This window comes from Bufo bufo, chromosome 4, assembly GCF_905171765.1.
Source record: "Bufo bufo chromosome 4, aBufBuf1.1, whole genome shotgun sequence".
Lineage (NCBI taxonomy): Eukaryota > Metazoa > Chordata > Amphibia > Anura > Bufonidae > Bufo > Bufo bufo.
In genome coordinates this window covers 568,729,282-568,757,116 of record NC_053392.1, presented here as the reverse complement: position 1 = coordinate 568,757,116, position 27,835 = coordinate 568,729,282, and the positions used below count along the sequence as shown (strand labels likewise).

The window sequence follows — 27,835 nt, the reverse complement described above, 5'->3', positions numbered from 1 at the left end:
GGTCCTAAGTGTAGAATGAGCAGGAATATAAATAAATAAAATACAAGTTATACTGAATCTATCAATCTGCTCAGCTCCTCCTGCTCTATAACATGCTGCCTGCAGATTGCACTGCATTTTCAGTGTGATGACTTCCCTTTAATATGGCCATGACTGTCTCTTCATGAGCATATCACTGATATGGTATTCTGGTGGAATTACAACAGAGAGAAATTAGATTACTAGTCAGCAATACAAGCGAATTTCCAGACAGAGATGTGCAGTAGACATCTTGCAGACTACAGTGATACTATGAAGAAATCTAAACCGTTACACAGAAGAAAACTAACACTTCTCATTTTGTGGCCACTTTTTTGCCATTTAAGCTAAGCTGATGGGAGAGTCTTTTCCTGTAACCACTGCAAATAATAAAAGGCACCAAACTTCTGATCTGTCAGCGTCAGTCCTGGTGCAGAGACACCCCCCCCCCCCCTTCCTATTACTAAAACGAGGGGCTATAAGTTGTGAGCTTAGTGCTGTCCCCAGAGAATGAATCCAGGGTTGTATGGAGTTATAGGAAGTCAATGGACTTTTTTTTTTTTTTTTAAACCATTCACTGCCCACTTGGAGCGCCCACCAGAAAGAAGGGGCACTGTGCCCATCTGAGCGCTTCTGCCCCCTTGAGATAGGTGGGGGTCTTAGCCCTGGTTCTCCCACTGATCGGAACTTGATGGGTCACTGTGATGTATCAGAAGTTTGATAAAATGATTGGTTCTATAAGATTGAAGCTACAGTTTGACACACTGCATGAATAGAAATTTCCTAATATATGGTTAATTAGACGCTTTAGCTATGGAAACATTCAAACAGTAACAGAGATAATACATGCTCTGCAGACCGGTTAGGCTGGGTTCACATCACGTTTTCCCCATCCGTTTTATAAAAAACATATATGCTGAACGGATGCCTCAGACTGATGTCATATAGTGGCATCCATTCACCATAGAGTTCCATTGTAAACAAAAAACACAGGTATAGTTTTTGTTTTTTACTGAACTGTGCTGCGTTTTTGTACCCTTTTTTCCCTAACGTATACGTCAAACGGAGGCATAAAACGTGATGTGAACCCACCCTCACCAGGATGGTGGATTCGCTGGTGGTTATCATCAGAATAGTCCCATGACTATTAGGATATTAGGGAATTGCTATACATGCAGTGACCACCGCTGCTGTGCTTGGGTTTCCTGTGATTCTTCGGCTACCTCGCTAGGAAGAGCAGTTCTTTCACTTGCCTGCAAAATGATGTAAGCATAGGACAGCTCCCCCCTCCCATCCTCTAGCACACAGTGACTCACAAGCTGCAGTCTGTCATCACCAAGAAGAGGGCCATGGTGCAGCCGCGTCCCCGGAAAATACAGAAAGTCATTTAATCAGTACACAAATGATAGGGGAGGGAATAATGCAAAAAAACTGCTTGTGCCTGCAGCCTCAGGACGGGGACATAAAGCCCTAACCACAGTGCAGCAAGTCCTAGACGTCTTCACAGGCAGCACGCACATGCTGGCAGGCCTGCAAGGAATCCCGTCTTTATGGCACCTTTGTGACAATGCCAGCTGTTTAAAGGGATATTCGAGTAGGTACAAGTTATCAGATCATGAGAACAGAGGTCCCATACCGCCTGCAGGGAGCAGCACGGGGCCCTGTTCTTGTGATCGGTGGGGGTCCCAGCGGTCTTGTGGATAGGGGATAACTTGTACCCTACTGGAATACCCCTTTAATAATGTTATGTGTATCTGACATAGAGAATGGTAGACATTTAAATGCAACTTTGGATGTGAAATGGGCAAGATAGAGAGAATACTCAAGAACTTTGCAGCAATGAAAGGTGTCCCTTATTGACAGCCGGTTCTCTGACTTCCATAGGGAGGCAGCGTGCATGCTTTCCCACTTTATATATACTTTTACTACGGTCAGGTTGTTGATGCAGATTAGGGACCCCGTGGCCAGGTGATACATCGTCATGTACTGAAAGCCCCTTTAATGCTAGGCTCACAAGGAGTATTTTAGGGGAGGGAAAAAAAATAAACAGGATGAAGACTCTGCACCAGGTAATTTTTTAAACACAGATTCTGTGCAAAATCCGTGTCAAGAATGGACACTTCTTTATTCCACAGTGTATGGGTTTTAAAACTGCATTTGGAAGAAAACTACGCCGTATGGATTAGCATGCAGATACCCCATTGAAATAAATGAGGAAGTTCTGCATGCATTTTTGGAGGGGATTTCTGATGCCGAATAAACGCCAAAATCATCAACATGAAGATTTATCAAAACTGGTGTAAAGTAGAACTGGCTTAGTTGCCCATAGCAACCAATCAGATTCCTCCTTTCATTTTCCAAAGGAGCTCTGAAAAACAAAAGGTGGAATCTGATTGGTTGCTATGGACAACTAAGCCAGTTCTCCTTTACACCAGTTTTGATAAATCTCCCCCCGTGAGTTTACAGGGGTTGGGTAGTAATGAACTATCCTAGGTCATCAATATCAGATTAGCGGGGGGGGGGGGGGGGGGGGTCTGACTCCCGGCACCTCTGCGGTTCATCTGTTTAAAGGGCTTGTGTGAGTACTGCGCCCACTTCAATGTCTACCAGCACAGCGTAGCGGCGGTGCGATTCACGTGACTGAGAGCTGTACACTTAATAATGGTCGCCCTTACCAATGATTCACACAAGTTCTCTCTTTCCTGTTGACAGATTGGGGCGTGCTGCTACGTCGAGTGCTCAGCTTTAACACAGAAAGGACTGAAAACCGTTTTTGACGAGTCCATTATAGCTATTTTAACTCCAAAGAAGAACCCCATGAAGAGAAGAATAGGCTCGAGATGTATAAACTGCTGCCTGATCACGTGAGACGGGCGCAGTTCGAGTCTCCCGCACGCGACACGGCTGCACAAAAGACTCTTTATTGACCGGCTTTACAGATACGGCAAGAGCACGATCGCTCACAAAGATGCGGTTTCTCAGGGTCTACTTTATAGCGACGTTACGTGCGTGCAGCGGGGAGACCGTGCTTGGTCTACGTTCGGACTTCATGTCCCATCACACAAACAGACACGCAAGTCATCCGCCTGCTCTTACTATCTGCTTTTGTATGTTAGACGTTTCCTGTTCCAGTAAATCCAGAACGGAGCCAGAAGAAGACCGCTAACATATCCGAACGTGGCACCCAGTGAGCAGGAGATCGGCCATACCTGTAGGAGGACATAAAACAAGCTTTATTAGCACAAAGCACAGTGCATTTCTGCACAGGATATGTCAGTACATGGACTGGCTGGTTTTCATTCACAATTTTATTAGATAGTAAGAAAACATTGAATTCCGACTTTGGTGTCACCCCTATATATGAGCTCATCTTACAGATGCAGCAATAATGCTGGTAGTGAAATTGCTTTCCGTATTGGAGCCAAGTGGCTGAAAATTATATGCCCCTGGGTGATCCCTGATGGGGGTGGATTTAGTGCAATTGTGCCCAACTTATAGCGGCTCCTGATAACACTGAGTAAAGATGTATGAAATATTTCAGAAGCTTATGAATTACACAGGGGCACATCACAATTCTAATCGGTACTTTGCACCCCTTAGTTTAAAGGGCATCTGTCAGCAGTTTTGTACCTATGACACTGGCTGACCTGTTACATGTGCACTTGGCAGCGGAAGGCATCTGTGTTGGTCCCATGTTCATATGTGCCCGCATTGCTGAGAAAAATTTGTTTTAATGTATGCAAATGAGCCTCTAGGAGCAATGGGGGCGTTGCCGTTACTCTTAGAGGCTCAGCTGTCTCAGCACCTGTTGCGCCCTATGCACTTTGATTGACAGGGCCAGGTAGGAGGATGTTTTCACTGTCTGGTCCTGTCAATCAAAGTGCAGAGGGCTCGGCAGAGAGAGCTGAGCCTCTAGGTGTAATGGCAACGCCTCCGTTGCTCCTAGAGGATCATTTGCATATAATAAAACATAATTTTTCTCAGCAATGTGGACACACATGAACATGGGACAAACACAGATGCCTTCAGCTGCCAAGCGCACATTTAACAGGTCCGTCAGTTTCCTAGGTACAAAACTGCTGACAGATGCCCTTTAAAATCACAAAGAATGAGCTGAAAGACATAAATAATAACAGTTATATGTACGAGTCTCCGCAGCTTATCAGAACTGAAGCTGATGAGTGTCAGATAAAGCTGTGAGCTCGAGAAGATGAGCCAGACTTCCTCTTTGTAACTGACACGAGGAGAGAATTAAAGGGGCATTAAAGGGGTATTCCGGTTGTTAAAAGTTATTCCCTATCCACAGGATAGGGAATAACTATTAGATTGTGGGGGTTATACCAATCATAAGAACAGGAGCCCAGTACCCCTTGGAGCTCCCTGAGATGAATGGAGTGACAGGTCAAGCATGCACACTGCCGCTCCATTCATCTCTATGGGAGTTATGGAAATAGCCGAGCGCTCTATTCTGCTGTCTCCAGAGCTGCAATAGAGATGAATGAAGCGGCAGTGCGTATGCCCTGTGGATAGGGGATAACCTAACAATTAGAATACCCCTTCAAATGTGCCGCAGAGGTTACCAGACTCCACATTTGTTTGAGTCGTCTCTTAAAGTGGACCTGTAACCTCACCTCCTGATGTCCGTTTTTTAACTACTTGTATTCCCCATGTAAAAACTATTCTGGAGCATTTTTTGACTTGGCTCTGTGCTCTGCTGTTCCTCGTGAATATTTAAAGGGCAGATTTATTTAAACTGTCTAAAAACAAAAGCAACCAATCACAGCACAGCTTGAATTTCTAATAGTGCTCTTGAGAAATGAAAGCTGCATTGTGGTTGGCTGCTCTGGGCAATGAAGACAAATTTTCTTTTAAACAGTTTTCCAAAATCCCATCCCACTACGGGGGTCTGCAGGGAAATGGCCACAAAATAAGCTATACTCACCCTCACCAATTCCCCGCCACTAAAGATGCTGCTTCGGTCCCTGATGCTAGCTCAACACAGTGGAAAATCCAGAAAAAGCTGATTCAAGTCACCTCTATGGTCAGTAATTGGATGAGTTGGCCTTTCCCAGGGTATCGAGCCGGGTCCAGGAAGTCAACAGCAGTGGAGACTAGGTCGGCATCTGAACGGGATCGGGGAGGGCGAGTGGGACTTGATTTTAACCCTTTGTGGACATTTATAGAAATATAATTTCCCTGGAAAACCCCTTTAATAGGCCCATTAATAATGAGCACAGAAATCTATGATCATCATGATAGGATGTATATATAACCTTATAGCCATGGCTTTCTCCAGAATTGCATTATTCAAAAAAATTATATGTGTGTGAGATTATATATATATATATATATATTACACACACAGATCTGGAAATCTTATATTTGAGACTCAACAAAGTTAAAAACACAGTTGGTTGCAGCAAACTTTAACCTGACTTCCAATGGCTTTTAATTAAAATGTCTTTCTATATCTATCTATACACACACACACACACTTACGGGCCCTTTAACATTACTTATAGCGGCTCATGATAACACTGACTGAAGATGTATGAAATAGTTCAGAAGCTTATGAATTACACAGGGGCACATCATAATTCTGATCGGTACTTTGCACCCCTTAGTTCAAATGGCATCTGTCAGCAGATTTGTACCTATGACACTGGCTGACCTGTTATATGTGCACTCGGCAGCTGAAGGCATCTGTGTTGGTCCCATGTTCATATGTGTCCGCATTGCTGAGAAATATGGTGTTTTAATATATGCAAATGAGCATCTAGGAGCAATAGGGTAAACTGGTGCACCTAGAGGCTCTGCTCTCTCTGCATCTGCCGCACCTTCTACACTTTGACTGACAGGACCAAGCAGTGAAAGCATCATCACACCTGGCCCTGCCAGGGGCAGTTGCAGAGAGAGCAGAGCCTCTAGGTGTAATGGAAACGCCCCCGTTGCTCCTAGAGGCTCATTTGCATATATTACAACAAAATTTTTCTCAGCATTGCAGACACATATGAACATGGGACCAACACAGAGCTATATCGCTCTAAAACCGCAGACACCAGTTACAAGGTTGGGGGTGGGAGAGGGGGTGTAGGTTGACTTTTCAGTTTCTAGCAACAGTAACACCTGAAAGCATGATCTTTAGTGCCATGATTAAAGATCAATTTTCTCCACTAAATCAGGCAAAAACTGAAAAATGTTTAAACTGGAATCATTAAAAAAAAATGCCCCTTTGTGTAGATATTGCTATTACAGACTTTTTATGGCGACACCTGGTGTGTTTTTATTTTTAAGACCTCCACTTAATGTCTCCAGTGCTGGTGATGAGAAACCGCTTCCAGTGCTGGTTCTTATGGTCAGGAACCACCACATAACCCGTGTACTAGAGCAGGGATGCCCAACCTGCGGCCCTCCAGCTGTTGCAAAACTACCTCTCCCAGCATGCCTAGACAGCCTACAGCAGGGCATGGTGGGAGTTGTAGTTTTACAACAGCTGGAGGGTCGCAGGTTGAGCATCCGTGTATTAGAGGATCCAGTTAGTCTAACTACAATGCTGAGCATGTGTGACCAAGGCCACTGGACACAGGTGGACGTTCGTTCTGTGGGGGAATCAAAAGTACTCCAGGGCAAGTACACACAGAAGCATCTTCTTAAAGGGGGTTGGCTTCAAAATTTCAGTAACGCCATATTCTAGGGCAGGGGTCAGCAATCGCCAGTTATTGTGAAACTACAACTCCCAGCATGCGCTATTGACTTCTATGTGAGTTCAGAAAACAGTTGAGCATTGGTGCATGCCGGGAGGGGTAGTTTTTACAACTGAGGTTGCTGACCCATGCACTAGGGCAGTGATGGATAACCTTCGACACTCCAGCCGTGGTGAAACTATGACTCCCAGCATGCTCCATTCATTTCTGTGGAGTTCTGAGAACATGCAAGCTAGTGTGCAACTTGGGAGTTGTAGTTTTACCATGGCTGGAGTGCCAGAGGTTAGCCATCACAGCACTAGGGTGTAATGGCATAGGAATCTTCAAAGTGCGCGCCGAGCAAACCTTAACCTCCATATCCCCCCCACCAAAAAGGCCCATATGTAATAGTGTAAATGGGCGCTGGCATCCATAGCCTTTCCAAGACGGTGCACCCGTTTTCTACTGCGCATGCGCTGAAAACACAGGGCGTCTGTCAATACCCAGGATGTCCTGACCGGTTTCAGAGCATTCACAGTAACAGAAGCGCCATCATGGAAAGGCTATGGACATGGACACCTATTTTTTGTGCTACCCAGGGGAGGGGAGGTATAAGGTAAGCCTGGAGGCTGGGTTCTTATGCCATTACACATTAGTGTATGGCATTACTGAAATTTAAGTACAAAGTGGACAACCGCCTTTAAAATGATTCCAAATGAGCCGAGAATAGTACATGAGGCATGGTGAACTTCCACATAACGATTTGCCGATGACTGCGGATTTATATCTGAGGCACGTGTGTATGAAAGTCAAAGAGAACATGCGAGAGGGTCTATACAAGCCTTCCAGTCGTGAGGTGGACTCTTCTCTGACACCCGTGTGGCTTTTGTAGAGCTGAATTTTTTGAGATTGCTGCATGCTGTACATTTTACATAGATAATGTGTCACGGTATTTTCGAGAACTACCTATAAGGCACTACTGTGTTTTTGATATTGCTTTTTTAAATTATATTCAAGCGGTACAGAATGAAAGACTAAATGCCGGGGTTGTGTGAGGACTTTGCAGCACTGGTGAGCAGCCAGTATAAAAACAGACAAGGACTGGGAGAACACATCTTATTTCGTACACTGAAGGTTCTGTCAGTAGTATGAGGAAACCGCATTGCCTAGAGCCGAGGTGTCGTCCATGTCTTGTGAAAATGCGCGTCGCTGCTTCTTCATTCGCCGGAAAGCTTGGAATAAACTTTAGTGCGAGCCTCTGCACAACTTGATCACGCCAATGTGCCTCAGTCTGTCTCTGATGTGACGAGCAGAGTTCATTTATCATTGCCTAATAAACCTGTGCAGTGTTTACTACCAGCGTCTCGGTGTATCTATTCTAGTAAAACATGGCGGCCATCTGCACACACACTAAGGACCCTTTCCCACGGGCCGACGATCGGAAACAAGAAAAATTCGCTCACCCGATTGCCACTGTTCACCCGTTGGGTGATCGGATCTTTTATATGGCACTAAATATCGCCCAGTAGCACATCACCCTGTGTGAAAACTATTCTTCATCAGGCCCATAGGGTGTAGAGGGGAATGAGAAGAGATATTGTGCCCGGGTGGACAGCAGGGATATCGCCGCTACCGCCATTAGTGCAGACTTCTGTTTACGCCGACTGTCAGAGCCATGTAAGAGGAGCCACCGGCTCTGCAGTAATCACAACCTACTGCCCCCTATGCTCCTGGAGGACCGTGACTGCACAGTATCCAGTGGTGTGTGGGTAACGGATGACTTGCACAGTGTGCAAAACACAGACTGTGTTAAAGGGAACCTGTCTCCGGGATTTTGTGTATAGAGCTGAGGACATGGGTTGCTAGATGGCCGCTAGCACATCCGCAATCCCAGTCCCCATAGCTCTGTGTACTTTTATTGTGTAAAAAAAAACGATTTGATACATATGCAAATTAACCTGAGATGAGTCCTGTCCCTGACTCATCTCACGTACAGGACTCATCTCAGGTTCATTTGCATATGTATCAAATCGTTTTTTTTTTTACACAATAAAAGCACATAGAGCTATGGGGACTGGGTATTGCGGATGTGCTAGCGGCCATCTTCCAACCCATGTCCTCAGCTCAATACACAAAATCCTGGTCACAGGTTCCCTTTAACAGCTGCTTAACTGGTTAAGGGTATGTTCACATATGTAGCTGCCAGATCCGGCAGGGAACAGCGTGACGGAGTTCACCGGATCCCCATTGACTATAATGTGATACGGCTGCATAAACGCCAGGTTTCAGTCAGGCAAATACGGCCGACAGCTGGCATATATGCCGGAACAGGCTACAATTGTGAACGTAGCCTAAGATTGGAGATCCAGTCACTGTATGTACACTGACTGATCTGCCTGCAGTAAAAATGACCACATTAATAATTACACTGCATCCATATGTGCTAATGCGTCGCCCATTATCGGCCTCTTGCTAAAATGAATTAACATTTTTTGAGCTCCACATTACATGGAGACTGTATAAGAATCTGTCAAAGAGGTTTTCCTCTATAATGAATATCATGGAAACAAATAAGAGGTAAAATTCTTGGAAAAAAATTCACAAAAGTTCTGTCGCAGAATTGCAAAATAATCTGGAAGCGCACACGCACCTTACGTTAGCATTACGAGTTGCATTCCTACTGGTTGTGTATATAATAAAATATTAAGCCCCTCTTCTAGCCTAGGACTCAGAGGAAAGAGGCACTGCCCTTCAGCAATTAACAATATGAACCCCTCCAACTTCCTCAGACAACCGGGAAAGTTTTAGAATGAAATATTAATGTGTTTCTATTTTCTGATATCCAGACATACAATATAGGGCACTTACATAGCATCATGCTACTTGGTGTTTAAAGTTGTGTGAACATCCACTGATGAGCAGAGTGCTGGTGGACATGCAAGTTCAGTCACCCTCGCCACAACCAGGTCTCTGCACACAAATCTTATGTTCACTGAAGAGAAATCTCTGTGTTTGTAAAGGGAGGAGCAGAGCCTCTGCAGTGGCATAGCTGAGAAGACTCCTTCTGTAGAGGAAGCAAGAAGGGTCTGTATTGTCTGCTGCCAGAGGGGGAAGGAGATGGAGATTCTGTCCACAGTCTTTTAAAATTTTTCATACAAAAATGATTTGATTCATGCAATAATTAGTTTTTCACTGCTGGGGCAAGTGCGCTTTGGGACACAGCGCTGCTGAAGCCAGTCATTGGCTACAGCGACACACACAACCCCGCTGTCTGGAAGTTTACAGGACTGGGACCGGGGAGGTGGAACGAAGCAGGTGTGTATGAGGTGTTTTTATTTTAACAAGCACAACAGGCTGGAGATCAAAGTTAAAAAGATCCAAAAAGCTGGACGACCCCATTAACCCCTTTAGGACACAGCCTTATTTCACCTTAAGGACCAGGCCATTTTTTGCAAATCTGACCAGTGTCACTTTAAGTGGTGATAACTTAAAAACGCTTTGACTTATCCAGGCCGTTCTGAGATTGTTTTTTCGTCACATATTGTACTTCATGACACTGGTAAAATTAAGTTAAAAAAAATCATTTTTATTTATAAAAAAATACCAAATTTACAAAAAATTTGTAAAAAATGACAAATTTCCAAGTTTCAATTTCTCTACTTCTATAATACATAGTAATACCTACAAAAATTGTTATTACTTTACATTCCCCATATGTCTACTTCATGTTTGGATCATTTTGAGAAGGACATTTTATTTTTTGGGGATGTTACAAGGCTTAGAAGTTTAGAAGCAAATCTTGAAATTTTTCAGAAATTTTCAAAAACCCACTTTTCAAGGACCAGTTCAGGTCTGAAGTCACTTTTTGAGGCTTACATAATAGAAACCATCCACGTCGTTAACCCTTTAGGTGTTCCACAAGAGTTAATGGCAAATGGAGATAAAATTTCAGAATTTTAATCTTTTGGCAATTTTTCGATTTTAATAAATTTTTTCCAGTAACAAAGCAAGGGTTAACAGCCAAACAAAATGCTATATTTATTGCCCCGATTCTGTAGTTTGCAGAAACACCCCATATGCGGCCGTAAACTGCTGTTCGGGCACACGGCAGGGCGCAGAAGGAAAGGAATGCCATATGGTTTCTGGAAGGCAGATTTTGCTGGACTGGTTTATTTACACCATGTCCCATTTGAAGCCCCCCTGATGCACCCCTAGAGTAGAAACTCCATAAAAGTGACCCCATCTAAGAAACTACACCCCTCAAGGTATTCAAAACGGATTTTACGAACTTTGTTAACCCTTTAGGTGTTTGCACAAGAGTTATTGGCAAATGGGGATGAAATTTGAGAATTTCAATTTTTTGGCAACTTTTCCATTTTAATCCATTTTTTCCAGTAACAAAGCAAGGGTTAACAGCCAAACAAAATGCTATATTTATTGCCCCGATTCTGTAGTTGGCAGAAATACCCCATATGTGGCCGTAAACTACTGTAGGGGCACACAGTAGGGCGTAGAGGGAAAGGTGCACCATATGGTTTTTGGAAGGCAGATTTTGCTGGATTGGTTTGTTTACACCATGTCCCATTTGAAGCCCCCCTGATGCACCCCTAGAATAGAAACTCCATAAAAGTGACCTTATTTTGGAAACTACGGGATAAGGTGGCAGTTTTGTTGGGACTATTTTTAGGGTACATATGATTTTTGGTTTATCTATATTACATTTTTGTGAGGCAAGGTTACCAGAAATAGAAATTCTGAAATTTCATCTCCATTTGCCAATAACTCTTGTGGAACACCTAAAGGGTTAACAACGTTAAATACCTTGAGGGGTGTAGTTTCTTAGATGGGGACACTTTTATGGAGTTTTTACCCTAGGGGTGCATCAGGGGGGCTTCAAATGGGACATGGTGCCAAAAAAAAAAAGGCCATCAAAATCTGCCTTCCAGAAACCATACGGCGTTCCTTTCCTTCTGCGCCCTACCGTTTGGTCATACAGCAGTTTACGACCACATATGGGGTGTTTCTGTAAACTGCAGTATGAGGGTAATAAATATTATGTTTTGTTTGGCTGTTAACCCTTGCTTTGTTATTGGAAAAAAACTGATTAACATGGAAAATTTGCCCAAAAATTGCTTTTTTTTCTTGTTTTTTTTTTCTTTTACAGTGTTCATCTGAGGCGTTAGGGAGGGGGGGATTTTTATAGAGCAGATTCTTACGGACGCGGCGATACCTAATATGTCTATTTTTATTTATTTATTTATTTATGTTTTACACTATATTATCTTTTTTATAAAGAAAAAAAAAACATTTTAGTATCTCCATAGTCTAAGCGTAATCTTTTTTTTGTTTTTAGCCGATTATCTTAGGTAGGGGCTCATTTTTTGCGGGATGAGAGGACAGTTTTATTGGCGCTATTTTGGGGGGCATATGACTTTTTAAAAGAAATATAGGAAATAGCTCACCCACTCGCATCCACTATGAGGTGCTCTAGTCTAAAAGTGAAACACCCTTCACGGCTGAAAATACATAGAATATTGGAAGACTGGCACTCTCAACACATAGAGTCATAAGGTTGCAGATCACAAATTTATTGTAGGTACATAAAAGGTTAAAATCTAATAAAATTCAATACACTGTAAATAAATAAATAAACACAGTCTGGTGTCAATAGTAACAAATGAATCAAGATGATAAGTTCATTTTGTCAGTGCTACAAATTCATAGGAAATTGGCAACAAAAAAAGCGAAGAATAAACCTCCCTTTTTGTTCCTGATGAAAAAATCCAATATTGAAATATTTCAGTTATATAAACTCTAGGTATGATATTCCTTTTTCAAGCAGGCTATATATTTTAACGATTCAGAATATATCTGATAAAGTCCATTCTATAGGTATATTTCGGTGGTAATCATTCTCTTCGATATTTCAAAGTATATATAGTGTGTGCCAGCCTGGCATATGACTTTTTGATCGCTTGCTATTACAATTTTTGTGATGTAAGGTGACAAAAAATACCTTTATTTGCACCGTTTTTTTTTTACCGTGTTCATCTGAGGCATTGGGGGGGGGGTATTTTTATAGAGCAGATTCTTACGGACGCGGCGATACCTAATATTTCTACTTTTATTTTATTTTTTCAGTTTTACAAAATAATATTTTACATTTTATTTTTTTTTTCGTTTTAGTGTCTCAAGTCTGAGAACCAGTTTTTTATCCGATTGTCAGTGGCTAAATTGGGATATAAATTTAGAACTCCATGGAAGTGTGATACTCCCTGAAGCAACCAATAACGCAGAGGCCCGGATGATCGGGGCACGTGTCACATTCAGTAGTGGTGTCCTTCCGTATCCCCCTCCTGTGACACACTCTGCACCTTTTTTGGGTCCGTCCCTTCTTTCCATTATGGGGGACCACACCTGGAAAGTGTTGGCCAGGGACGATCCGGGCGCCTCCAGTTCCTGAGGTACTCCGGCCTGCTCTTTCCCGGTCAGAAAAGATCAGGGCCTTGAGGACTGCCTCATAGAACTGAAGGAATGTCCCTGTGTTGCCAGCGATCCGGGACAGCACAAAAGAGTTGTACAAGGCAACCTGCACCAAGTAGACCGCAACTTTTGTTGTACCATGCCCGGGTTTTGCGCATAGCATTATATGGCTTGAGGACTTGATCAGAGAGATCAACTCCTCCCATATACCGATTGTAGTCGACGATACAATCGGGCTTGAGGACCGTTGCCGCGGTACCTCGCACAGGGACAGGGGTAATGCCGTTACCATGAATTGTGGACAGTACAAGGACATCCCTCTTGTCCTTATATCTGACCAGCAACAGCTTTTCACTGGTAAGGGCACGGGTCTCACCCCTGGGGACAGGTACCTGGAGAGGGTGGGCAGGGAGGCCGCGTTGATTTTTCCGCACAGTCCCACAAGCGGACGTGGATCTGGCGACGAGGGACTGGAACAAGGGGATACTAGTATAAAAGTTATCCATGTACAGGTGATAACCTTTATCTAGCAGTGGGTACATAAGGTCCCGCACAAGTTTCCCGCTAACACCCAGAGTGGAGGGACATTCTGGGGGTTGAATACGGGAATCTCGCCCCTCGTACACACAAAACTTGTAAGTGTACCCTGAGGTACTCTCACAAAGTTTGTACAGCTTCACGCCATACCTCGCCCGCTTAGAGGGAACATACTGGCGGAAAAGGAGAGAACGCAATGAGAGACTCATCAACTGCGACCTCCCTTCCAGGTACATAGGCCTGTACAAATTTGGCCCCAAAGTGATCGATGACCGGCCTGATTTTGTACAGGCGGTCATAGGCAGGATCACCTTGGGGGGGGACATGCTGCATTATCTGAATAATGCAGGCATTTCCGGATGGCCTCAAACCGGGTACGTGTCATGGCCGTACTGTAAAGTGGGGTCTGGTAGAGGACGTCCCCACTCCAGTAATGCCTGACACTAGGTTTCTTGACTAGGCTCATATGCAGCACGAGGCCCCAAAATGTCCTCATCTCGGCTGAGTCCAGCCACCGGGCCTAGCCAAAAAGAAGCCCGGGTGTAGAGCAACGAACTGTTGGGCGTACAGGTTCGTCTGCTCCACCATTAGATTTACAAAGTGGTCACTGAAAAAAAGACTAAAATAGTCATATTCAGTGAAGCCCACTGTGGGAATCTGGATTCCTGGTTGGCCTACAAAATCAGAAATCAGGGGCTCAAATTGCTCTGGGGTACACCGGTGGATTTAACTGGTGGGCCGGAAAACTAGTACGAGCCCCAGAGCTGCTCGTACTAGGGTGGGCCACAGGGTCCCTATCATGGTGGTCCCCTTGCTCTGCCGCCTTGGGGGCTCATCATCATCGCTAGATGATGAGGAGGATGCGGATGACAACAGGAAAGTGGGGTCATCCTCGTCCTCACTGGGACTCTCGGAGGCAAGCTGAGCGTATGCCTCCTCGGCTGAGAACGTCCGGCGGGTGTAAGGGGAGTGTGTGTCTGCGTGCGTGTAAATCTTTATTCAGTGTGCGTGTGTGTGGGGGCACGGGTGTCCACGGACTTTACCCTAAAACTAGCAGGGGAAAGACAAAAGGCTAACCTTAAAAAGGGGGAAAAAATGTGAAAAAATGTGAAAAAAAAATCAAAAATCGCTGATCAACCGTCCGAAGTTGATCAGCGGTGGGGTGTGCGATGCGCTAACAGCCGCCGGACGCTAAGATTGTCGGCCACAGTCAGCGTACGCCCAAAAAAAAGTTGAGGGGGGGGGAGGGGCAAGCTGCAGCACCCCTGGGGGGTCTAGGGTCACACCGCTGTGCTGTGGACCCCAGACACCCGATTTAGGGTGATGCAACAAAAATTAGTTTTTTTTTTTTTTTTCACACTAACTTTCCCTGAATATCCCTGACTAACCCAACCTTTCCCTAAATACCTGGGGGTGCTGGCTGGAGATCGGTGCAGCTTTGGATCCACGTGCTATGATTTGAACCTCCCGTCGCCCGCCCACCTACCTACCAATCAGAGCCGATCCTGAGAGGTGATGTCACCATCACCTCTCAGGATCGCAGGATGGTGATTGGTGGTGTAATATCACACCACAGATCACCATCCTGTTCCGGGTTATCGGGTCCCCAGAGACCCGAATAACCCGGAAACGCAGCAAACCGCAGGTCTGAATTGACCTGCGGTTTGCTGCGATCGCCGACATGGGGGGGTCACAGGCGGTGGTGATCGGAACTGTACATGACGTACCGGTACGTCATGTGTCCTGAAGAGGTTTAAGGGATATTACAGTTTTGCAATTTTCACCATCAACTGACAGGAAACAACATATTATCACTTATAGAGAGGAGCGAATTTCAGGTTATGAAATTAGTTCACGCTTCGTTTACTGGTAAAAGGTGAATTGCGTTATGGATTCCGTTACCACGGACCATAACGCAATTCTATGACGGAATGCATAACGGAATGCCTTTAGAGGCATTCCGTTATTCATTCCATCGCAATAGAAGTCTATGGGCTGCAAAACAGATCTGTCCCGTTTGCAGTTTATATACTAGATGCAGTGTAAAACACTACATTAAACAGCTTTCCTCCTGAGCCGCTCCCAATACAATTGACATTGGCACCAGATCTACGGTCTAGTGAAGGGGTCAGCAACTTCTGGCCCTCCAGCTGCTCTGAAACTACAATTCTCAGCATGCACATTTGCTTGTCTGCTCTCAGAACTCCCATATAAGTGAATGGAGAATGCTGGGAGTTGTAGTTTCCCAAAAGCCAGAGTGCCAGAGGTTGCTGACCCCTGCTCTAGTATTTGTATAGCACCAGATCTATTACATGTTACAAATAAAAGAAGAGCTTACCTGCCAAGGCCTATCCCAGTCTAATGGTATAGGAAATGCTCCAAGCCAGGCTCCTACTATACTACAGATTGTGGTTATTTGTAGACTGTGGTCCCAGACTGACATCGCCCTTAGAAAAGCATAAGAAAAATAAAAACAATGAATAATTCAAATATATAACATACCCGATTTCCTAAGACAGATTTTAATATGATCACTAGGGCTCACAATTATCCCCTAGGCTGGGACATAATATTAGATGCTACTCAAGTCTGAAAGTCTGGCCAATCATGGTGCATTATCTCGCCCAAGAACTGGACATACAGTCCTGATCAAAAGTTTAAGACCACTTGAAAAATGGCAAAAAATCATATTTTACTTTGTTGGATCTTAACAAGGTTCCAAGTAGAGCTTCAACATGCAACAAGAAGAAATGAGAGTGAGACAAAACATTTTTTGAGCATTCAATTTATTGAAAATAACGATTAAACTGAAACAGGCTGTTTTTCAGCTGATCCAAATTTTAGGACCACATGCCTTTAAAAGGCCAAATTTGTGCAAAGATGTGGATTCATTGTCATTTTCTGTCAGGTAGTCACACGTTGTGATGACAAAGGCAAAAAAAACTCTCCCTTTTTGAACGTGGTCGGGTTGTTGAACTGCATAAGCAGGGTCTCTCACAGCGCGCCATCGCTGCTGAGGTGGGACGCAGTAAGTCATTTGGAATTTCTTAAATGATCCTGAGGGTTATGGAACAAAAAAGTCAAGTGGAAGACCCAAGAGAATTTCATCAGCACTGAGCCGGAGGATCCAATTGGCTGTCCGTCAAGACACTGGACGATCCCCGACCCAAATTAAGGCCCTTACTGGTGCTGACTGCAGCCCCATAACCATCAGACGGCATCTGAGACTGAAGGGCTTCAAAAACAAAAAACGTCTTCAAAGACCTCGTCTCCTTGAACGCCACAGAACTGCTCGTTTGGACTTTGCACGAGAGCACTAAACATGGGACATTCAAAGGTGGAAGAAAGTTTTATTCTCTGATGAGAAAAAAATGGAACCTCGATGGTCCTGATGGTTTCCAACGTTACTGCCATGACAAGCAGATCCCACCTGAGATGTTTTCTACGCACCACAGTGGAGGGGGCGCCATAATGGTCTGGGGTGCTTTTTCCTTCAGTGGAACAATGGAGCTTCAGGAAGTGCAGGGGCGTCAAACGGCCGCTGGCTATGTCCAGATGTTGCAGAGAGCATTCCTCATGACTGAGGGCCCTCATCTGTGTGGTAACGACTGGGTTTTTCAAGAGGACAACGCTACAGTACACAATGCCCGCAGGACAAGGGACTTCTTCCAGGAGAATAACATCACTCTTTTGGCCCATCCTGCGTGTTCCCCTGATCTAAATCCAATTGAGAACCTTTGGGGATGGATGGCAAGGGAAGTTTACAAAAACGGACAACAGTTCCAGACAGTAGATGGCCTTCGTGCGGCCGTCTTCACCACTTGGAGAAATGTTCCCACTCACCTCATGGAAACGCTTGCATCAAGCATGCCGAAACGAATTTTTGAAGTGATAAACAATAACGGCGGAGCTACTCATTACTGAGTTCATGTTTGAGAGTTGGATTTCTGTTTTGGGGGGGGTTTAGTTTTTTTTTGGAGGTGTGGTCCTAAACTTTTGATCAGCTGAAAAACAGCCTGTTTCAGTTTATTCGTTGTTTTCATTAAATTGAATGCTCAAAAAATGTTTAGTCTCACTCCCATTTCTTCTTGTTGCATGTTGAAGCTCTACTTGGAACCTTGTTAGGATCCAGCCATGCTAAATAGGATTTTTTGCCATTTTTCAAGTGGTCTTAAACTTTTGATCAGGACTGTATGAGTGTACAGTGTATGGAAGCATATTGGGGGAGATTTATCAAAACTGGAGCAAAGAAAAACTGGCTTAATTGCTCATAGCTCATTGAAGGGGTTCTCTAGGCTTTTACTTTTGATGACCTATCCTCAGAATAGGTCATCAATATCAGATCAGCGGAGGTCCTACACCCCCGCCGATCAGCTGTATGAGGAGATGGCGCGTGCAGTGTGCACGTGCCGCCTCCCTTCCTGCTGCTGCTTAGTCATGGATATAGCAGCAGCGGGAAGAGAGACAGGAGACGGCACGTGCACACTGCGCGCACCTTCCCTTCTTACAGCTGATCGGCAGGGGTGCCGTGTGTCGAACCCTTACTGATCTGATATTGACGACCTATCCCGAGGATAGGTCATTGATATTAAAAGCCCGGAGAACCCCTTTAAATCCTTTAACTGGTCTCCCGCGATGTCTAAAGAGAGGAAGAATGAACGGGCACCACGTCGCATCTCCGAGTTCATCACAGCAATGAGAACTCCACAAGATGGCGCCGTACCCTCACAAGACAGCCTAACAACGGCTGATATAAGTGAAGAAACCAGCAGGGGCATCAACAACAGTAAAATGCCGATATTAACTCCAAATAAATCGTCTGTTAACACTAAAAACTGGCCAGTTACTCCAAATAATAAACAAGAAAAGGAAAAAAACAAAAGAATGCTAACCTTTTCTCTACAAACTCCCACAAATGCCACTGAACCTGCAAAAAAACCTAACAATCCTTCACAAAATCCCACAAAACAATCTACAGACCAAGAAATGTCGCCAGAACAACAACCTATTACTGAAAATATATTGAAAGTAATGCTAACAACACTACAAACCAATATATGCGACAACATTGGACAAATAATGCAAAATATCCATAAAGATATAGAAAATCTATGTTCCCATACTTCTCATGTAGAAAACAAAATGGAAGAAATTATTACAGCACATAACGACCTAACAGACGCATATGAAAATGCGAACTCTGAGATAAAAGGGCTGAAAGAAAAAAAATTACGGATCTGGAAGACAGATCGCGCAGAAACAATGTAAAAATAAGAGGAATACCTGAAGAAATTGACCCCTCCAATCTAGAAAATTACATACAACAACTCATCAAATTAATCCTACCCACATATGACAACATGCTGCTCATAATAGACCAAGCACATCGGATAATCGGATACCAAAATCCAAATCTGCACCTCCAAACGCTCCAAGAGACGTACTAACCAGAATATACTTCTACCATATAAAAGACCAACTTCTACAAGAAAACAGAAGAAGAAAAGCCTTACCTGAGCCCTATCAAAATATCCAAATTTTCCCAGATCCCAGAATTTCTGCAACGACTCTACAAGCAAGAAAAGATCTGTCTAACATCACCAGTGCTCTCCGAGAAAATGAAATCAGATACAAATGGGGCTTTCCTACGAAAATAATCATCAAAAAAGAAGACAGTAGAAGGGGAAAAAATACTACAACAATGGAACCTAACGCAAGCATTCAAACAAACACCAAATCAAAAAACTTCCCAGAAAAAAATCACCCAAGAATGGAAGACCGTCGGAAAAAGAGGAAATCGCTCCTAAAACAAGAGAACTAACCAACACCACTAAATGGCGCTAATCCTCCCATCCTGATTACTCCGCCACACAGAATATATGCCTAGTATAGGCAATACAGACTATAACTCTTCATATACATTTTTGTTCTTATGTTACTTAACACTTCTTATTTTCATTTTTAGGATAAGAATTTTTAATAGTGGACATGCCGATACCTAATACCGCTCAATCTACTGTCTTGTAAGATAAGTGAATATACATCACTACATACACTGGCTAAACATATATTACATGAAGAAGCAATATGTACTTCCTTTTTTATACACTTTTTTATTATTGAAAAAACATGACCATAAAAATTACCTAAATAAATGCTAAAGGCCTAAACTGCCCTACTAAACGTTTCCTACTGTTGAACGAGGCAACATCCTTAGGCCCCCTGCACACGAACGTGTGCTTCCCGTTGCCGTATTGCGGACCGCATTTGCGGATCCGCAATACACAGGTGCCGTTCCGTGGGCATTCCGCATCACGGATGCGGACCCATTCACTTGAATGGGTGCGCAAATCCAGAGAGGCGGAATGGTACGGAACAGAAGCACTACAGAGTGCTTCCGTGGGGTTTCGTCCCGTACTTCCGTTCCGCAAAAATATAGAACATGTCCTATCTTTTTGCGGAACGGCCGGATCGCGGACCCATTCAAGTGAATGGGTCAGCGATCCGCTGTGGCTATCCAACGGACCGTGTTCGTGCATTGCGGCCCGCATTTTGCGGGCCTCCGCACGACCACGGGGCGTACACGTTCGTGTGCAGGGGGCCTTAAAATGTGATATTCTGTTCACACAAGAAACACATTTCCATAAGGATAAAACCCCAAAATGCCAACACCCTAATTTTCCACACATATTCCTAGTAGAAAAAAAAGAGGAATTATTAAAAATACCATAAATTTTTAAATGATACACCTTAAAAGTGATCAACAAGGAAGATATATAATACTGATATGAGAATTAAACAACACTAAATACACTTTAGTAAATATATATTCCCCCAATGCAAAACAAAATGAATTTATCGCCAAAATAATCTAAAAAATTAAGAAAATAGCACAAGGCCCAATAATAATAGGTGGAGATTTTAACGACATTATGTTCCCAGACTTAGACTCTACTGCCCCATCTAGACGAAACTCCAATATACATAACCTTATTGTCAAAGAAGGATACCTAGATGTCTGGAGAGGTCACCACGGAACCGAAAAAGACTACACCTTCTATTCTATACCAAACAACTCTTATTCTAAAATAGATATGTTCCTCATAAGTAGATCAGACTTACACAAAACTCATTGATTGGGAACATCTCATGGTCAGATCACTCACCAACTTCATCTGCGCCACTCTGGCGCCTACAAGATTATATTATAAATCACCTACAATATATAGATAAACATAAATCCTCCCTAAAAGAATACTTCGCCAATAACAACAAATCAGACTGCAACCCCTTTTCAATATGTAACGCACATAAGGCAGTAATGCATGGAATATTCATCGAAACAACAGCACATATAAATAAACTTAAAAAAACTAGAAATCACACGCATTACCCAAGAGTTAACAAATCTTAAAAATAAACAAAAACCTAACCAAACTGATTCTGAAAACATAAAAAAAAACTCTGCAACAGGCTCTCGCCAACCAATACGTATACATATTACTGAAATACTAAATTAATTTCTATACTAATAATAATAAACCTGGAAAATGTCTCGCAAGACAAGCTAAAACAAGAGAAGCCAAACAAGGATAGCCTACCTACTGACCGAAAACAAAAAAATAAAAAATAAACCCACAACAGATAGTCGAAAAAATTAAAGATTACTATTCCTCACTATACAACCTTAAAAATGACCCAAACATCATTCAACCAAATATCACATCATTTATTTTTGGTAAATTGATAGAACAACTCAACTATATTAATACGCCATTCAATAAAACAGAAATCCTAAATGCTATTAAACAATTAAAACTAGGCAAATCACCAGGACCAGATGGCCTCACTAATAGATACTATTAAATATTTGCAGAAGAATTAACACCCAATTTCGAAAACAATATTTAATTTAGCCGCTGAAATAAAATCCTTCCCAAAAGAAATGTTAACAGCTACAATCAAAACCCTACCCAAAGCAGGAAAAGAACCTACTACACCATCTAACTTTCGCCCAATTTCTCTATTAAACACGGACATTAAAATATATGCAAAAATTATAGCAAATAAGATTACTTAATATTCTTCCCTTGATAATAAACCAAGACCAAGTAGGTTTTATTAAAGGAAGACAAACCTTTGACGCCACACGTAGAATAATAAACCTCATACAACATTGTAAAACACTAAATATCCCTTCCTTCTTCCTATCATTAGAAGCTGAAAAAGCATTCGACAGGATACACTGGGGCTATCTAGAATCTGTATTACACAAATTTGGATTAACTGACCACATAAATTCCGCCATTATGGCATTATATTCCAGTCTATTCCTCCGGTTATCTTTCAGAATCTTTCAATATTAGCAACGGAACAAGACAAGGATGCCCCCTCTCTGCTTTAATTTTTGCATTAATAATGGAACCCCTAGCAGAAACTATTCGTATAAACTCACAAATAATAATAGGTATTAAAATAGGCACAAGAGAACATTAAATTACATTATACGCTGATGACATAATATTAACACTAAAAAAAATCCTAATATTTCGCTTAATACACTACAAACTACTATCCAATTTTAATATGATTTCATATTACAAAATAAATGAAAATAAATCACAAATATTAAACAAACATTCCTCAAAAAACACACTTGGAATTAACCGCATCATTCTCATATCAATGGAATGATAAAAAACTTAAATATTTAGGAATATATATCACATCCACTAGTCAAAATCTATATAAAGAAAACTATAAACCCTTACTATCCTCTATACCTCAAAAATTACTCACATACAATAAAATACAACTATCCTGGACTGGCAAAATAGCTATAGTCAAAATTTTCATTCTCCCTTCTATCCTATATACATTCCGCACGATTGCCATCCCAATCAAAAATAATTTTCGATACCCGAAACAACCCTATGCCATTGTGTCACTCGCATTGCCAATACACCATGATGCTTCCTTGTAATCTAGCTGCATTGATAACACACACACTTATACATCCTGGCATGCTATCAATGTCATTAATGTTTGTTGGAGGAATCTTCTGCCACGCTGAATGCAGTGGCGTCGCCAGGGGGGGGGCCAGAGGGGGCCACGGCCCCCCCTACATCATGCTGTGCCCCCCCATGTGCCCCCCCAACTAAAATGACCCCCCCCCCAAGTGAGCAGCCGCCGCCGGGCACAGGAGCGCTTCCATTGCGCTCATCTCCATTGTAAACTGCCTGTGCCAGCGGAGGTGCAGGGGAGGGAGAGGCGTGTCCCTTCCCTTTCCTCTGATAGGCTGCAGGCAGGCACCGAAGTGGAGGAGAGGCCCCGCCCCCTAATTACTCCTGTTTACCTTTCTAAAGCTAAAGGACCTTTGATGATGTCATCACAGGTCCTGTAAGGAAACTGCACAGTGTAAAGTGTAGTTCCCAGGTTAGAACAGTGCATCTGCCAGGACCTGTGATGACATCATCTTCAACATCACAGGTCCTGCAGAATCTAGCAAAGGAACTGCACCAAAAATGGTGTAGTTCCTAGGTTTCAAAGGTACATCTGCCAGGACCTGTGATGACATCATCACAGGTCCTTCAACCCCTAACAGCAAGTATTAAAAGTTCACAAGCAGCTCTGCATTGATCCATACAGACTGGAAAGGTAAGAGGAGGTCCTCCACTTTTCATCATTTACCTCCCCTCCATGCCCTGTTTTTACTCATTGCTCACTCATGTAAAAATCGAAAAAATAACTTTAAATAAAAGATAGCAACTGATTTGCATTTCATTGAGTGAAATAAGTATTTGAACCCTCTAACAAAAAAAGACTTAATACTTGGTGGAAAAACCCTTGTTTGCAAGCACAGAGGTCAAACGTTTCTTGTAATTGATGACCAAGTTTGCGCACATTTTAGGAGGAATGTTGGTCCACTCCTCTTTGCAGATCATCTCTAAATCCCTAAGGTTTCGAGGCTGTCTCTGTGCAACTCTGAGCTTGAGCTCCCTCCATAGGTTTTCGATTGGATTAAGGTCCGGAGACTGACTAGGCCACTCCATGACCTTAATGTGCTTCTTCTTGAGCCACTCCTTTGTTGCCTTTGCTGTATGTTTTGGGTCATTGTCGTGCTGGAACACCCATCCACGACCCATTTTCAGTTTCCTGGCAGAGGGAAGGAGGTTGTCGCTCAGGATTTCACGATACATGGCTCCGTCCATTTTCCCGTTTATGCGAATAAGTTGTCCTGTGCCCTTAGCAGAAAAACACCCCCAAAGCAAAATGTTTCCACCCCCATGCTTGACGGTGGGGACGGTGTTTTGGGGGTCATAGGCAGCATTTTTCTTCCTCCAAACACAGCGAGTTGAGTTAATGCCAAAGAGCTCTATTTTGGTCTCATCAGACCACAGCACCTTCTCCCAGTCACTCTCTGAATCATTCAGGTGTTCATTGGCAAACTTCAGACGGGCCTGCACATGTGCCTTCCTGAGCAGGGGGACCTTGCGAGCCCTGCAGGATTTTAATCCATTGCGGTGTAATGTGTTTCCAATGGTTTTCTTGGTGACTGTGGTCCCTGCTAATTTGAGGTCATTAACTAACTCCTCCCGTGTAGTTCTAGGATGCTTTTTCACCTTTCTCAGAACCATTGACACCCCACGAGGTGAGATCTTGCGTGGAGCCCCAGAGCGAGGTCGATTGATGGTCATTTTGTGCTCCTTCCATTTTCGAACAATCGCACCAACAGTTGTCACCTTCTCTCCCAGCTTCTTGCTAATGGTTTTGTAGCCCATTCCAGCCTTGTGCAGGTCTACAATTTTGTCTCTGACATCCTTGGACAGCTCTTTGGTCTTTCCCATGTTGGAGAGTTTGGAGTCTGCTTGATTGATTGATTCTGTGGACAGGTGTCTTTTATACAGGTGACTAGTTAAGACAGGTGTCCTTAATGAGGGTGACTAATTGAGTAGAAGTGTCTAACCACTCTGTGGGAGCCAGAACTCTTAATGGTTGGTAGGGGTTCAAATACTTATTTCACTCAATGAAATGCAAATCAGTTGCTATCTTTTATTTAAAGTTATTTTTTCGATTTTCCTTTTGATGTGCTATCTGCCACTGTTACAATAAACCTACCATTGAAATGATACTGTTCTGAGACTTTTCATTTCTTTGTCATTGGACAAACTTACAAAATCAGTGAGGGGTCAAATAATTATTTCCTCCACTGTATACTACTTCAGGCAGTTACCACTACCTCATGTACCTCACAGTGACTATAATGCATAACTGACCACATATTTCTATAAACACTGCATCTACAGTATTATACCTTCTATGTGTCACATCAATACACTGCTCTGTATATATATATATATATATATATATATATATATATATATATATATATATATAGATACACACACATACATGCACACACACTGCATATATTACACAGTATTATACATGCAATATGTACAGATATATAGTATATACCGCAGTGCACTGATATGTGAGGTACAAGGTATAATAGATGCTGTGTGTACAGATATCAGTACACTTCTGTATATACTATATATGTGAGGTACAAGGTATAATAGATGCAGTGTGTACAGATATCAGTACACTTCTGTATATACTATATATGTGAGGTATGAGGTATAATAGATGCTGTGTGTACAGATATCAGTACACTTCTGTATATACTATATATGTGAGGTACGAGGTATAATAGATGCAGTGTGTACAGATATATAGTATATACAGCAGTGTACTGATATCTGAGGTACGAGGTGTCAATACACTGCTGTATTTACTATATATCTGTACACACTGCATCTATTATACCTCGTACCTCACATATTACACTACTGTATATACTGTATACACTGCATATATTATACCCCGTACCTCACATATCAGTACACTGCTGTATATACTATATACCTGTACACACTGCATCTATTATACCCTGTACCTCACATATCAGAACACTAGGGAATATACTATATACCTGTACACACTGCATCTATTATACCCTGTACCTCACATATCAGAACACTAGGGAATATACTATATACCTGTACACACTGCATCTATTATACCCTGTACCTCACATATCAGAACACTAGGGAATATACTATATACCTGTACACACTGCATATATTATACCGCGTACCTCACATAACTGTACACTGCTGTATATAATATACATCTGCATCTATTATACCTCTTTTGTGTGCCAGGGCTGTTTTGTAATCCCATTCCGGCCCTGATGGCATAAATTATAAAACGCAGCAGCAAGAATAGTTCATGGAACAAAGGGAGGGGCTATAAAAGGGGAATGGGGGCCCAATTTAGATTCCTGCTATGGGGCCCAGTGATTTTTATGTACGCCCCTGGCTGCAGGCACTAGGCCGGCAGCCTATCAGAGGCCGGCGCAATGACGTCATCGTGCCGCCTGAGCCTTACATTACAGCGTGGGACACAGGAAGAGGCTGCATCGCATCGCTGACACTTAGGTAAGTATAAGTGTTTTTTTTTGTTTTTTTTTACAATAGTGTTACTGGCACATTGGGGGGGCCTATTACAAAACTGGCACATGATGATGGGAGGGGGGACTTTATACTAGCACATGATGATGGGGGGGACTTTATACTGGCACATGATGATTGGGGGGACTTAATACTGGCACATGATGATGGGGGGACTTAATACTGGCACATGATGGGGGACTTAATACTGGCACATGATGATGGGGGGGACTTAATACTGGCACATGATGATGGGGGGAGACTTAATACTGGCACATGATGATGGGGGGACTTAATACTGGCACATGATGATGGGGGGACTTAATACTGGCACATGATGATGGGGGACTTAATACTGGCACATGATGATGGGGGACTTAATACTGGCACATGATGGGAGGGACTTAATACTGGCACATGATGATGGGGGGGACTTAATACTGGCACATGATGATGGGGGGACTTAATACTCGCACATGATGATGGGGGGACTTAATACTCGCACATGATGATGGGGGGACTTAATACTGGAACATGGGGGGGCTTAATACTGGCACATGATGATGGGGGGACTTAATACTGGCACATGATGATGGGGGACTTAATACTGGCACATGATGATGGGGGGACTTAATACTGGCACATGATGATGGGGGACTTAATACTGGCACGTGATGGGGGCTCATTACTGGCACGTGATGGGGGCTCATTACTGGCACGTGATGGGGGCTCATTACTGGCACGTGATGGGGGCTCATTACTGGCACGTGATGGGGGCTCATTACTGGCACGTGATGGGGGGCTCATTACTGGCACGTGATGGGGGCTTATTACTGGCACGTGATGGGGGCTTATTACTGGCACGTGATGGGGGCTCTTGTTACTGGCACGTGATGGGGGCTTATTACTGGCACATTGGGGGGCTCTTGTTACTGGCACGTTATTGAGGGCACTTATTACTGGCACATTATTGGTGGGCACTATAGGGGCATCTACTGAGGCCACAAAGAAGGGGTGTTTTATATGGGGGGCTCTGTACAGTAGCATTTTATACTGGGACACATTATGGTGGGTACTATGGAGAAGGGGAGAGAGGAGTACTATGGAGTCATCTACGGGGGGCACTAAGGCCTCCCTGAGGTTCTGAAAGGGGTATTTTATACTTGCAAATTATGGGGGACACTGAGGGCATCTACTGGGGCACGATATATGGGACATTTTATACTGGTACATTATGGGGGGCACTAGCAGGAAGGGGGGAGAGGAGCACTATGGAGGCATTTACTGGTGCACTATATAGGGGTATTTTATACTGGCACATTATGGGGGAAATTAGCTCAACTGGGGGCATAAGGGGGTATGTTTTGCACATTATAAGGAGAATTATTTCTACTGGGGGGGGGGCATTATGGTGGGTTTTATTACTCCCCCATGGTATGACCCCCTAGTAGCAGCACCAACCTCTCTCTGCTCTGCTATCCCTCTGCCCCTTCTCCAAATCCTTATTATGAAATCTTTCTCATTAGGATAAAACACAACATCAGCTCCGCCGAGCCCCCGGCCAAGTGTTGAAGTGGTGTCCGAGATCCCCAAGGGCCA

The 27,835-nt window shown here is 43.3% G+C and overlaps 2 protein-coding genes across 2 annotated transcripts in view; one reads left to right on the top strand and one right to left on the bottom strand.

Moving 5' to 3' along the window:
* The window catches only part of RHOQ (ras homolog family member Q), a 34,389-nt gene extending 31,476 nt beyond the window's left edge, over nucleotides 1-2,913 (top strand). The window contains exon 5 of the mRNA XM_040430319.1: nucleotides 2,731-2,913. Coding sequence (XP_040286253.1) covers nucleotides 2,731-2,886 — 156 coding nt within the window. The 3' untranslated portion in view covers nucleotides 2,887-2,913. The remainder of the gene's footprint in view (nucleotides 1-2,730) is intronic.
* Nucleotides 2,914-2,925: 12 nt separating this feature from the next.
* Nucleotides 2,926-27,835, bottom strand: part of PIGF (phosphatidylinositol glycan anchor biosynthesis class F) — a 31,300-nt gene continuing 6,390 nt past the window's right edge. Inside the window, exons 5-6 of the mRNA XM_040430318.1 lie at nucleotides 16,060-16,168; nucleotides 2,926-3,227 (exon numbers count right to left, since the gene is read on the bottom strand). Of these exons, the coding sequence (XP_040286252.1) occupies nucleotides 3,114-3,227; nucleotides 16,060-16,168 (223 nt within the window). The 3' untranslated portion in view covers nucleotides 2,926-3,113. The remainder of the gene's footprint in view (nucleotides 3,228-16,059; nucleotides 16,169-27,835) is intronic.